This window comes from Sus scrofa, chromosome 9, assembly GCF_000003025.6.
Source record: "Sus scrofa isolate TJ Tabasco breed Duroc chromosome 9, Sscrofa11.1, whole genome shotgun sequence".
Lineage (NCBI taxonomy): Eukaryota > Metazoa > Chordata > Mammalia > Artiodactyla > Suidae > Sus > Sus scrofa.
Genome location: NC_010451.4, coordinates 40627807 through 40642100, shown reverse-complemented (window position 1 = coordinate 40642100; position 14294 = coordinate 40627807). Strand labels below are relative to the sequence as shown.

Sequence of the window (14294 nt, the reverse complement as noted above, 5' to 3'; positions counted from 1 at the left end):
TCCATATAATCCTTACCTGCTCCTTGAACGGGCCGGGGTTAGCGCTTCCGAATGAGGGTTTGTTAGGGATGCCCTCCATTTATACGGCACTGTATCATAGACATTCCCCTGGCATTTGTGATGTGCAGGGCTTTCTTTTAACCAAATGCTCAAAGGGTAAGGCTGACATGCATTTTGTGTCCCTGAGTCTGCTTCTCATAATTTTTCCATCCATTCCAGTTACTACATCATCTTACCATCAGTGTACCTGTACCTACCAGTCATCATTCCTTGATTCTAATTTGAATCTGGAAAGCTTTATAAATGTGGTGGAGTCTAGAAATTAACTAATATATGGGCACTTTCTAAATAAAGTTTTAAAGGCTTCCCTACAAGTCAAGTGCATACAATTCAGTGCATGGACTTTGGGGGATAGCAACTTGGGTTATTCAGAGGCTTCATTCCTTCACTTCTTCCCTCTTTCCCCTAATTCTTCATTCTACAAAAATAAAGGGTGCCAGACAAATGATTTCCATGTTAAGGAAGAGTCACTAAGACGGTCTTTATCAGCAACCATTTCTTAACATCTACTAAATTGTATGGCTCCACCATGGACAGGTTGAATATTAACTCTCTGCAAATAGGAAGTCGAATCTATATAAACCAATTTGTTTTTTAAACTTCAGCTTTTCTCCAAATCAAGATGCCTTTGCTTTCCCGGAGGTAAAGAAACCACCTAGGCCATCAGCCGTGGCATTTTTAACTCAGTTAAAACTCATGGTGATTCTTCTGAACTCTCAGAGAATGAAAAATAAATGGAAAAAATGTGATTCTAATTATAATCAATATGCTAATCCAACACTAATTGTACACCCCTTCACTGTGAACTTCAGCAGGAAGAAAGGAAATGAGAAAAAATTATTGAGTTTACTGTGTGCCAGACAGTTGTATAAATTACCTCATTTTGTCCTCACAATAACCCTTTTAGGTGGGTATTATTGTCTTGTCTCCCAGATAAATAAACTGAGTGTTGGAGAGATTAAATTACTGGCTCAAGGTCATGGAGAGCAGGGAGCCACCTTTCGAACTCAAGTTGAACATCAAAGACCCATGGGGCGCCCCCTACTGTGGGTACTGCCTCTAAAAAACTAAAAAAGAGCTATGAATTAAGAAAGGAAGATAGTTTGTAACTATAACTCAAATCAAAGCGCTTGTATTGGATTTCCATCTTCTCCTGCCCACGACAGCAGCCCTTTAAGGTTTCCATTAGTGCCCTGAATCTAACTCTCATATAGCAACCGCAGGTCAACTGGTGATTGTCAGCATCTCATGTGGACAGAATGGACCCCTTGCAGATGAAATATGAATAAAAGGACATTAGAAAAGCAGTCCGTCTCAACCATTTTCCATCCTTTGCTGATCTGATAAAACCAATGCCCCAAAATGTGATCTGCATAACAAATTTCAAAAGATTTTGCATGAAAAATGACTAAAGGGTATGGGGTTTCTTTGGCAATAATAAAAATGTTCGGAAAAATTTTAAAAGAGATACAGTATTGACTCTCCAGTCTCTCCTGGCTCTCTCCCTACACATGCCCAGATGGCCCTTAGCTTGAAGCCTTCCCCAACCTAACACTTTTGCTTCCCTTCTTTTTGGTCAAGTGTCCTGGATATCAGTTCTTCCATGGTCTTTGATATGAGAAAAACTTGAGTTTCACCATCCAACTGAAAGTACTCTAAGGTCACCACCCTCCTTCAAATCCAAGGTTTCCACTGGAGTCTCATCCTCCTCTTATACTCTTAGCACATTAAGCACTGCTGCCCTCTTTTTTTTTAATTGCGCTATTTATTTTGCAATCTGAATATAAAGCAAGTATGCTCATTAGAGAAAGCTCAGATGGTATAAAACAAATGTATGTTCTTCCAGCCTTAAGACATGAAAGAGACTTTTTAAAACAAAATTGAGATTGTGCATATAAATACCATTGGTTTCCAACTTTCTCCACCTCACATTATCCTTTTCTAACCTAGGCATACACGTCATGAGGCTCTGGTTCCTCCTTTTGTTTCATATCACTTTCTAAATTATGGACAAGTTACCATTCTAGATGCTACATAAATACTAGGACATAAATACTTCTGGGTCTGATAAAGACTCCACAATGTACAGGCTATAACTCATGGTGTCATCTCTCCATTCAAAGAGGATAAAAACATAGACTACTATGACTCTCAGCCTTCTCGGTCTCCCTAGCTGGGCTTCCTCACAGCTTCCTTCCAAACGTTCAAGTAGCAACGCACCTCTTCCATGCTCAATCTCCCTTTAAAACCTCCTTCAACACTCACTTACCCTGGGAAGAGGTGCCCAATCTCCCCTGGGGCTCAGGTAATCTTTATCTTGCCTCTCCAATTTAGCCACATATCTGGCTTTAAATGAAACCTGCTATTCCCAGTTATCTTATTCTCTACTAGATAGCAAGCTCTCTTACTAACAAGGGATTGTACCTGAGAGCTTTGGGGTTCTGCTTTACATCTGTGGCTAACAGACTGCAGGGATGCTCAAAAAGTACTTTTGCTGTCACTGCTTCTCCCTCTCCGCTACACTACAGACAGTTTCACCCTCTCTAGTTCTGGACACCTCCATCTATGACATTAGCTTCTAACCTTCTGACCTGAGCCATAACAAGATATATGCTCCCCATCACAACCAGATCAACAAAAGTTTCACAAAACCATACTTACCCTCATTACAAAAGATGTATTATCTTTTCTAGTCTATACCCTCCCTTCTTTTTTAAAGATAGTAGAAGCCAACTAAATAAATTTCACCCCCCATAGTTGAAAAATACTGACCTACAAGTTAAGATACTAGGATGCCCAAGTTTTTGCTAAAACCTAATGTGTATAAAACTGAAGTTGCTATACACAGAACTACCATATGAGCCAGCAATCCACTCTTGGGCATACATCGACAAAACTTTCCTTAAAAAAGACACATGTACCGCTATGTTCATTGCAGCACTATTCACAATAAAGACATGGAAACAACCCAAATGTCCATCGACAGACAATTGGATTAGGAAGATGTGGTGTATATACACAACGGAATACTACTGAGCCATAAAAAAGAACAAAATACTGCCATTTGCAGCAACATGGGTGGAATAGAGACTCTCATCCTGAATGAAGTAAGTCAGAAAGAGAGAGACAAATACCATTATGATATCACTTATATCTGGAATCTAATATAAGGCACAAATGAACCTTTCCACAGAGAAGAAAATCATGGACTTGGAGAATAGACTTGTGGTTGCCAAGGGGGAGGGGGAGGGAGTGGGGTGGTTGGGGAGCCTGGGGTTAACAGATACAAATTATCGCCTTTGGAATGGATTAGCAATGAGATCCTGCTGTGTAGCACTGGAAACTATGTTTAGTCACTTACAATCAGCAGGATAATGTGCAAAAACAGAATGTGTACATGTAGGTATAACTGGACCACCATGCTGTACAGTACAAAAAAAATTGTATTGGGGAAATAACTATTAAAAAAAAAAAAGTTGGAGTTCCTGATGTGGCACAGTGGATTAAGAATCTGACTGCAGGAGTTCCCATCGTGGCGCAGTGGTTAACGAATCCGACTAGAAGCCATGAGGTTACGGGTTCGGTCCCTGCCCTTGCTCAGTGGGTTAAGGATCCGGCGTTGCCGTGAGCTGTAGTGTAGGTTGCAGATGAGGCTCAGATCCCGTGTTGCTGTTGCTGTGGTGTAGGCCGGTGGCTACAGCTCCCATTAGACCCCTAGCCTGGGAACCTCCATATGCCGTGGGAGCAGCCCAAGAAATGGCAAAAAGACAAAAAAAAAAAAAAAAAAAAAAAAAAAAAAAAAAAAAAAAGAATCTGACTGCAGCAGCTTGGATTGCTGTAGAGGTGCGGGTTTGATCCATGGCCCGGCACAGTGGGTTAAAGGATCCAGTGCTGTCACAGCTGTGGTGTAGGTCACAGCTGTGGCTCGGCTGTAGTCCCTGACCTGGGAACTTCCACATTCTGTGGGTGCAGCCATTAAAAAATAAATACATAAAAAACTGAGGTTATCTATCTTTCATCAAAGGTGACCCTTTTCTCAATTCCCCATCATCCTTCAAGTAACATGATTATTTCATCCCCTTGGGTTTTCAATTTACATTTTTTTCTATCTCAGTCAGCTACTATTTTGGACCTATTACCTACCTCTTCTGGCGGATTTGTCATCACTAACATGTTAGCTGTCTGCCTAATCTTTATCCAAAGCCATCAGAGGTGTATCTTCCCAAGATTATCTGCTTTATGAAATATACCACAGTTTGATTTAATGAGCTCCTCTGGTACATAAAATTTGACTTTTATTAGACTTTTCAGCTACATGTCTATTAGTAAAAGGTAAAGTCATGAAGTATTTCAGTTTGCAGTGCATTTAACATATATTATTTTATTTGATGCTCATTTCCTAATGAGGAAATTATAGTTTGAAGATATTAAGCTGCTCACACAAATTCACTAAGCTAGTTGGTAGCAGAGCCAAATCTGAAACTTAAACCTTTTTTGCTTTTTTTTTTTTTTAAATTGCTGCACCTGCCACATACGGAAGGTCCTGGGCCAGGAATCGAATCTGCGCCTCCAGTGACCCGAGCCACTGTGGTTAGATTCTTAACCCACTATTTTCAAGTGTACAACAGAGTGAATCAGTTATACATGTACATATATTCATTCTTCTTCAGATTCCTTTCCCATATAGGTTATTATGGAATATTGAGCAGAGTTCCCTGGGCTATATACCAGGTCCTTGTTGATTATCTGCATTATATATAGCAGTCTGTATATTAACCCCAAACTCCTGATTTATCTCTCCCTCCCATTTCACTGTTTTGCCCAGTCACTACAGTGGCTGCTACATAAAACTAAAATTTCCTTAAAGTACTGTAATAATCCCTACTGATTTGCTCCTAATTACATCTTTGCTAATTCGTGGCTGGCATTGAACACAGAGCTTAGCACAGTGAATGTTCAATTAATATTGGTGACTATACTCTTAAATATTTTTTAAAATGATACCTCCAGCAGCACCCCTCCTTTGTCTAGCATTTAAGGTTTTAATAAGACCTGTCACATTTGCTTGGCATGTATTCCAAAGTTATAAGTATTCAAATTATCCTAACTTCAGAAAAGGATGAAACATAGCCAACGAATGTAAGTGACAGTCCCAGCTTCACCTGTGTAAAGCACTTATCCCCTCTCAGCCTCAGTTTCTACTTCAAGACCTAATGCATTCGGGCCTCAGAGAATTTTTTTTCCTCCTCATCTCTGGCCACTTTTCCCCGAGTGCCCCACACCGTTCCCCCAACAGAACTGTATACACTCCTGTCTCCATCTGCTGGCTCTGCTGAATCACCTCCTCTTCCTGCTCCATCCTGTGAAGGCAAATTCATACCCCAAGCCCAACTCAAGGGAGTCCCAAGCAGAGTTAATTGCTTCCTTCCTTGGGCTCCAATTCATGTCTCTATTTCTTTCTTTTTTTTTTTTTTTTTTTTTTTTTTTGTCTTTTTGCTATTTCTTTGGGCCGCTCCCGAGGCATATGGAGGTTCCCAGGCTAGGGGTCCAATCGGAGCTGTAGCCACCGGCCTACGCCAGAGCCACAGCAACACAGGATCCGAGCCGCATCTGCGACCTACACCACAGCTCACGGCAACGCCGGATCCTTAACCCACTGAGCAAGGGCAGGGACCGAACCCGCAACCGCATGGTTCCTAGTCGGATTCGTTAACCACTGCGCCACGACGGGAACTCCAATGTCTCTATTTCTAAGTATAGTTCATCTCTCCCCCAAACTAGGTGGGAAGCTCTGGAGGCAGAGGCACAGCTTACTGGACTTCATAACCCCAAACCTAGCATAACGCCTAAAACTATGGGACCATCACAAGGTTGCTGAATTAAGGTAGTCAGGAATGTTTGCTGTGATTCCACCAGTGTTTGCTGAATCAAGTAGTCATTCAACAAACTTGTCTTCAAATGAGAAGACCATCTGTCCTTCCTACTTCAGAGTTTTTAAATATCACCTGCTCACCTCCCCAACCACCCAAAGGTGGATTTCCCCTGCTGATATCTCATTGTACTCTGCTCCTTGCCTTAGCTTTTATCAGAATATGTAATTGTAAAGATGTGTGTGAATTACTTATTTAATGTCTATATTCCTCCACATTATTAGACTGGAAGCTCCCTACCGGGATGAGGTATGTTTAGTTTATCACTGAATTCCTAGCACCCAGCTCCCAGAATGTACTCAATAAATATATACCGAATACATGAAGATTAAAAAATACGATGCATATCAAAAGCTCCGTGACTTGTAACAGCAATGTTAAGACACAAGCATTGGGATTACATGTCCAGTGTATCCCCCCTTTGAGAGCTAAAACAAAACCTGCATTCTCTTCTCCAATATCATATGCCTTTGGTTGGAAAACCTCTTCCCGTCCCGCCAAGAGGGCACTTGACCTGACTCATTTGAATAATAACAACAATTACTTTATTTTATTCCAGTTAATAATTTACAAAAACATCAGTAAAGAGAAACATTCCATCACTTCAGGTCTCACTTAAGGTATACCATAAGATAAAGGTCAGATGACTTTTCCTTTTCAAAAATCACTTGGATTTTGATACATGGTTCCAATCTTCAAAGCACTTCACAAACAACCTTTCCAAGGTACATGTTTAATACACTGGGACAGTGGGCTTGTACTCTCAGGCAAATGGACCCAAAGGGACCAACACAGTTGCTGAGGCAGGGCAGATGTTTGCAGGGGCTCCTCCACTGCATGGCTTCCTTCCAAGGGTCAGGGGTGGGGGCACCGGGGTGGTGGTGGTGGGGATGGGGACCTGGTGGCCTATTCTCACGGTCAAAAGCAAGAAGGCCTTCAAAAGTATTTACCTATCAGGCCCCATGAAACCCAGACGCACCCTTGTGCTAATGGCTTTCAACCTCATAATGCCATGACTTTCTCTCTGAAGTATTCCTAACCAACCTGACAGGGCAGGCATTTTTAACAAGACTTTTAAAAGATCTATTTCTAACCATGGAAGTCCTGTCCTTATAACTTCCTTTTTTAAGTCTGTCTCAAAAGACAGCACTATGTCTGAATAATTATTTTTCTAGCCCACAATTCCCCCGCTTTTTCCTTAATAAGCACAGTTGGCGTGCATTCTAAGATATTCACAAGAACTCTAACAAGTAGGTATCGCCAATTTTCCCATTTCACAGAAGAGGAAACTGAAACTTAGAGAAGTCACCTGACTTGCCCAAGATGGGACAGCTCAGAAAGGATTCTCGTGCCTGGGGTTTCCCCGTAGGGCTGCTGGCCACTCTTCACCTCTCAGCTCTCTTACTTGCTGAGTTCCTTGACAGCAGAAATTAGGTCATCGTGGGGCTTTGTAATTCCCCACAGAGCTGATGATAAAAAGCTGGCACTCGATGAACATATTTGATGAACTATTTAAGAGAATACCTAGTGTAACCCAATCTCTAGCAGTGTGACACCACGACGAATACTCCAAAACGGTGAGGTAATCAGATCTCCCAGGAATGACAGAAAATGGAAAACAGGGCCAGATGTGGCCAGGGTTTGCAGCTACAAATCAAACTGTACTCAGCGAGCGTCCAGTGGAACACAGGTCATACAGAAGCCTTTCAAGTCACATCAGTGAGGCAATCTTTGAACTGAAAGGCAAGCACATTTACATATATCTGGGAGAAAAAGAACGCAGCACAGCTTTACATGAAAAACACACACAGAGACCAAACTTCTCTTTAGCGTACCTCTCTGAGTGCTTGCTTGGAAGCTAAATTAATCCTGCAGGAAGGGAAACGTGTGTCTACCTAACTGCAAACAGTCAACCCGGTGGCTGCCTGTAGGCAGGGTCTAACAGCAGTTTCAAGTGTAATGTATTGAAACCGCCTGAAAGGCCGCCATTTGGCACCCAGACCAACATCAAAAGGCAATGTTCCCAATGAGGAGCTTCAGCTGAGAGCCGGTGTTTCAACACCGTGAAATCAAAGGGCACAATGGCACCACTGGCAACACCAACTAATTTACATCCCTCTCCATCAGCAAATGGTTTGAACGTTTGGCACCAAGAAGTAATAACAAAAAGGACTAGAGCTGACACGCTTATGACCTTCAAGCTGACTTCTGAATGTTATGGCTCTACTGGAATAAGTACACCTACCTGTATCCTTGGTAATAGTTTCACTACCTGGTTTTCTCATATGAAAAACCCTGGATCTCATAGAGACCCACTCATTAGCATCTGGAGGGGTCCATGGGCAGTCTCTCTTCCTACAGCCTTCTTACAGTATTGCTCAGAGACCCGTGGAGCATTTTAAAAGACGCAGAAAATTCTCTTCTGAATCTTATGACTCCTTCTTGTTTAATTAAAGGCATCTTTACCTTAGTCTTTCTGATTCAAAGCTCAAACAGCCGCTATTATTATGAGTCATGTTTTCAATTCTAATTTGTAACTCAGTTTTAAGACTGGAAAAATGCTACTTATAATTCCCTGTCACTTCTCTTAATGTTCCAGATGTTTCTCAGCTGATATATTTGTTAGGGGACTAAAGTGAAGAATTAGCAATTATGGAATGTACATTAAGATATTCATACTGACAGCAGAAGACCCATGTGGGCTCAGAAGTTCAATACTTAAATAGCACAGGAGAGCCTTTTAAAAATGCCTTTGTCTCCACCCAGGCCGACTGTTCCCAGAAGACTGACGGGGCAGGTGCTGTCCCTTCTCCCCCCTCCCTGTCCCTGGGTTCTGCCCTCCAGCACCGCAGACCCAAGATGAGCAGGGAAAGTTCAAACTGTTCTTTAGCAACAGGTAGTCAATCACTTATTTTCCACTAAGACAGGAAGGACTGTCTGTAAAATATCTTTGGAGGTCTGCCAGTAGCACTGAAGTCTCTTTCAGTCTGGAAAGCCAGCCCCGGTTCTTTAACTCTGAAGACGTAAATGTGGCGAATTCATCAAACTAATATTAAATAGAGGCTTTGTCACCTTAAAAAATTCAGTGCTTGGATCAGAAATTCCAAAGTCTGTATTTCAAGCAGTGTGAAGCTTATAAGATGCTGTCGGTAATTTACAAAACTGAGTTCTGCAGCAAATAAAAACATCTGTCATGTCTAAAGATTAGTTTTTGAGTGACAAAATGGGGCTATTTATTTTGAAAGGCAATTAAGATGGTGTTCGCTATGACAGAAAAAACAGATATAGATTACGTACATTAAATGACATATTACCTATCTGAGGAAGTCAATTAATAGTAAATGTATTCTAAAGATAAGCACTATGCAAAAGTCATAATTTGGGGTTCCAGTGACTAATTTTTCCTCTTACTACTGCCTTGACTAAGCACCTACAGTCCTTGGAAATAGCACACCCACATCATAATTTTTTTTTTTTGGGGGGGCAAATAATTACTACCTTAAATTTGTGAACTATCAAGCACAGGAAACAATCACCATTTAAATCAACAAACCCTGAGTTTAATCACTTAGCACAGAGACTTGGATGAACCCCCTTTATTGAACAAGTCCATGTCCTACTATTTTCTGCTATTTTAGTATTTAAAAAAAAAAATAGATCCTGGCAAAGGTATCTGAAAAGAATTCATCAAGTTCAATTTGTTAGGGGAAGAAAAGGGAAGATTCTTGAAAAGCTGACTCAAAAAAAAAAAAAACAAAAACAAAAAAAAACAGTGCTAAGGGTCAGACTCATGAAAACCAAGCCCCAACTGGTAGATCTTTAGAAACTTTGCAGTGAGAATAACAACTCAAAAACTATTAAATAAATGACAGGCCACGCATCCACAATGTCTGGATTGTACTTATTTTATTTTTTGTTTAACTCTGTTAATTTTAAATAAACTCTTGATTATTTTCAGTATTTTAAAACATGCTGGTACTTGTTGAAAGAAAATCAACTTTTTGGTTTGAGGATAGAGTTGTGAAAGGTTTTCCACATTCTTAATTACGGCTTTACTGCATTCAGTTAAATTCGGTTTGGAAAGACATTTCTCATCTTAAAGGGAAAACCAATGAAAAATTACAGCTCACCATAACTGTACTCACAGCAAACTGTGCTGAAACGTATCTCAATTCTTTTACTGAGTGATACTTTATATATGTGCCGGCTAGCTTCTGGGTAGCAAAGGTAAGCTCTTTATTCTTAATCTGGGGCTACTTGTTAGAAAACCAGTCCTGTCCATTTCTTGACTCTTGCAAGTTAAATTATCAGAGAATTGTTAAATTATCTAATAAATATACAACTTCACAACCATTCCAGATCAAATAATTTTTCCAAAAAACATCCAAAATTGCCATTAGAATGAACTCAAATTTGCTATGCAGTTCCATGTCTTTCACGTTATTCCTATGGGGCAGAAAACACCAAAATGACAGAGGGGCAGCAGACCTGAATCCTTGGGTATATTAAGGTGAACACACCTTATCGCTAAATTTTCATGTGCACCCAGTGAGCAGAGACCTAACTACCACTCTCCCTGGAGATGACAGAACAGTGGAGGCCAAACAACAACAGAACATATATATATTCATGTGTATGAGACATTGCTTTTTTGTTTTTATTTTCCTCCTGATCCTCTGACTTGAACTCTGTGGGTTTTTTGGAACTCTGATGAAAAAACAATCCTTTATTTATTTCTCTTTGGAAAACCGCTCAACTTCTTTCTTTTGTTAAATAACCTTGTTTGTGTTTCAAGTTCTGCCTTCTTCCCATCTTCTTGTTACTAGGGCTACGAATGAGAAGCTTTCCAACCAGAGAACACAGGTTCGAATGCCGCCCTTGCCTGGGGCAGCCACAAACATCCAATTGGGATTCTCTGGGCTTCTATGTGCCTCCCTGGGATATCCAAACACCAAGAGTTGCACCCATCAAAGGACGGCTGGGTGATGCCCTAAAGGCCCACCAAAGTTCTGGTCTCTTCCGTCACGCCCCCACCTAGAAGAGAGGAGGTCCTAGAAACACACACCCCTACGAGGGGAAATCCGCCCTGGTGACCAACGGACACGGTGCCTACCCAGGGCCGCCCGGGGCCAAGAGGCGCTGGGTGCCCACGGAGCAGCAAGTTGAGGCCAGACCCTCAGTGGGGGCCTCTCCACCACCGCTAAGGCCCCGCCCCCTGCCGGCCCCACCTCCAGCCTCGCCCCCTGTCTGAGGCCCGCCGGTCAGCGCACGCGCGTCGCTGCGCCCAGCCTCTGCGCCCTCCCAGGGGACGCGCTCAGGCCAAGACGACTCGCTTTGGCGCGCGCGCGTGTGTGTCTGTGTGCGTGTGTGTGCGCGCGCGCGCGCGCGCGGAAGGGGCTGAAACGATGTGCCAAGTCCGCGGAGGCGCGAGTGGGCGAGCACAGGCGGGCTGGACCGGGAGACCTCCCGGTGACCACCACGACTCCATTTTATCTCTTCAGAAATTGCAGGGCAGGCGGGGGACCCGCCGCAGGCGGGGTTCCTCCCGGCGAGGGGTAAGCGAGACCGTTAAGCTGGAGCACAGGGAGACGGTCCAGGCAGCTCCCGGCCGCCACCCGCGCCGAAATAAAAGCCTCTCGCGGCTTCCCGCCCAGCCAGCCTCTCTCTGATTGGTCGCCATGGGAGGGACCCGAGTTGGCTGGAGGCGGCGGACGAGCGAGGCTCTCGTGCCGCCCGGGGAGGGGGCGCGCTGGGTGCTCTGGCCCGCCCCGCCCCGCCCCGCGTGCTCCACCACCAAGGCGCAGCAGTCTAGGGCAGCTCCAGCGGCACCCGGCAGCGACGACCCGGCCGCAGACCCCTCCGCCCGGCTTTCCTCCGGCGCTCCCACGCACACGCCCCCCGCCCAGAATGTCCGCCCACCCCACCCAGCTCTCTGCGTCCCCTGCTTCTTTTCTCGCGTCTTCTGGTCTGTCAGCTCCAAAGCGCAAATTCTAGGGTAGGGTGGGGTGGGGTGGGGTGAGCAGCTGGAGGGGAGGGTGGGCACGCACAGAAGAATCTTCCAGGGAGGCCGGGATGGAAACACCCAAAATGAAATGAACCTCCCTCCGGCCTCCGAGGTTTTCTGGGCGGCGGCACAGCCCCCACCACCCGCGGCAGCATCACTGCTGTCTTCCTCCCAGTTCCCTATTGTTCACACTTTGCCCGGATCTGGAACCTCGCCCAAAGAAAGGAGACTGGGGCGAGGTGTTTCAGCCGGCTACCTGCCATTCCCCTCTCGCACTGTGCAACACAGGGCTCGCGGTGCGTGTGAAGGCACACGCGCGCACACACGCGCGCACACACACCAGGCAGCCGGGATCACGCCCTCCTCGCCCTCCGCCCCTCCGCACTTCCTCCTGTCAAAACGCGGCGCTCGACCCTCCCATCCCTCGGTGCTCCCGGCCGAGAGCAGGCTTTGCAACTCACCCAAAATTTGGCAAATGAAAAACTAACGTCATACCGATGAGGGTGCAACAACGGCCACACAGCCCTAAGATTCTGCCCATTTCGCCCCATTTTGCAAACCGTTATTCGGCCAGGGGTTGGGTGGGGCGCAAAGGCGCGAGCCCCACTTTATTAGACCCCGGGAAATAACGTTCCGGGGAGGCTGCCCCGGTCTTATTGTTCACTCTTCGAGGAGCCGGGATTGACAAGTCCCTTCCCCACGGAACCCGAGCCTGTGCGGCGGCAACACCGACCCGCGGCATCCCCTGCCCTGCCGCCCGCCTTCGGGGAAGGAGCGCTGCCCATCTCCGGCGCGGCCACAGCGTCCCTGGGAGCGGACGGCTCCGCTTCCAGTGCCCGAAGCACACAAAGTGGGAAGGGCGGGCGCGCTGGAGGGGAGCCCAGCGCTTGCTGAGCGGGGAGGTTGCCCCGGTCCAGGCAGCCCGAGAGGGCGCGGGGTTCGCTTGGGCAGCAAGGGCGACGCACTCCTTCCTCAGCTCAAGGAAAATGACCACCCCTAGTATTCCACGTAAAACCACCCCAAATAACAGTGTTCCTCAGGGGAGGAGTAGGGGGAAGGGGGTAATCAGCAAATCAGATTGAGAATAATAATTTTGAAAATGTACCTGCAGTTCCCAGGAAAAACAAAGTCCAGATGAGATCCTTAGTTTGCAGCATTGTAATCTGCTGGCCGGGAGGGATGTTCTTGCCGCGGTAAATTCTCTGCCCCCCCTTGCCGTGAGTGTGGACGGCGGCAGAGCAAGAGAGCTAGGGGTAGACAATTGCCAGGCTGAGTATGATTATTTTTGCAGAATTGTTTCCTGCCAGCCTCTGCCGAGCTGCGTTCACGCGCTGATCGGAGAATGAGTGACAGTCCCAGCCTCAGCACACTCTCAACTCGGAGATCCTTGCGCTGGCCCGGGTTCGCTTTGATGGAACTGGGTAAGGGAGCGAGGGGCGGGGGGCGGGGGTGAGAACCTCACTGTGTCCTTCCACCACGCCGACCACAAATAGTGCCTAACATCAAGGAGGTAAGAGAGACAGGGGAGGCAGATGCGGCCGCCTGCAAAACGCGGCCTGGAGCTGCTGGAGGAGTTGGGCTCTTTCACACGCAATCTTCCAGACAGAGCTGAGATTTCCTTTCACACTTCTCCCTTATACCTCGGCGGTCGGTCCTTGCTGCCACCCAGCCTTCCTTAATCAGGAAGGTTGGGTACTCTAATAACTAGTAAATAATAAAAATAAAGTCTTAGGCTTGGGTAGACTTTCAGAGTTGTTGAATTCTTCATTCAGTTCCTCCGATCCTTGAAATAAAGGATAGCCCAGGACTTAATTTTTTTAAGTGCTGGAAATTAGAAATTTGGAGAAGGATGGGGATTGCTGTTTAGGGGTTTTGTTTTGGTTTTGTTTGTTTGATACTGGCTATGAAGTTTACCTCTCACAGAGAGGTAACAGATCTCAGGGGAAGAAAATAGGAAGCAACTTAGGTTAGGAAAAAAAAATACGCAGATGTTTAGAAGAGATTTCCAGAAGTAACGGAAGAAATGCTTTCTTGTTTATGACTGAAATCTGCGGTCTCTTACTAAGACGACCAAGACTTTTTAGGTAGATTTTACGGTATAGGCACAATATTAAATAATATTTTCTTACAAGGGTATACAACCTCAATTCATAAAGATTTTAATCTAGACTATCACTGAGCTACCAACACAAAGAGTTTCAGTGTCTTAGAGCTGTATTTTAAACAGAAGAGGGTGGGGGAGCAGGGTGAAAATAAACATGTTTCAGCACCTGAGCAAGGGTTGAGTGTATAAGGAACAA

General features: G+C 45.0%; 1 protein-coding gene across 41 annotated transcripts in view; it reads right to left on the bottom strand.

Moving 5' to 3' along the window:
- Window positions 1–13499, bottom strand: part of NCAM1 (neural cell adhesion molecule 1) — a 332004-nt gene extending 318505 nt beyond the window's left edge. For 8 of the 41 annotated variants that reach the window (XM_013979385.2, XM_021062799.1, XM_021062801.1 and 5 more), the window contains exon 1: window positions 13100–13480. In XM_013979385.2, the coding sequence (XP_013834839.2) occupies window positions 13100–13151 (52 nt within the window). In that variant the 5' untranslated portion in view covers window positions 13152–13480. Of the gene's footprint in view, window positions 1–13099 lie in introns of all 41 variants that reach the window. The other 33 variants (XM_021062808.1, XM_021062809.1, XM_021062810.1 and 30 more) reach the window with 10 other exon arrangements.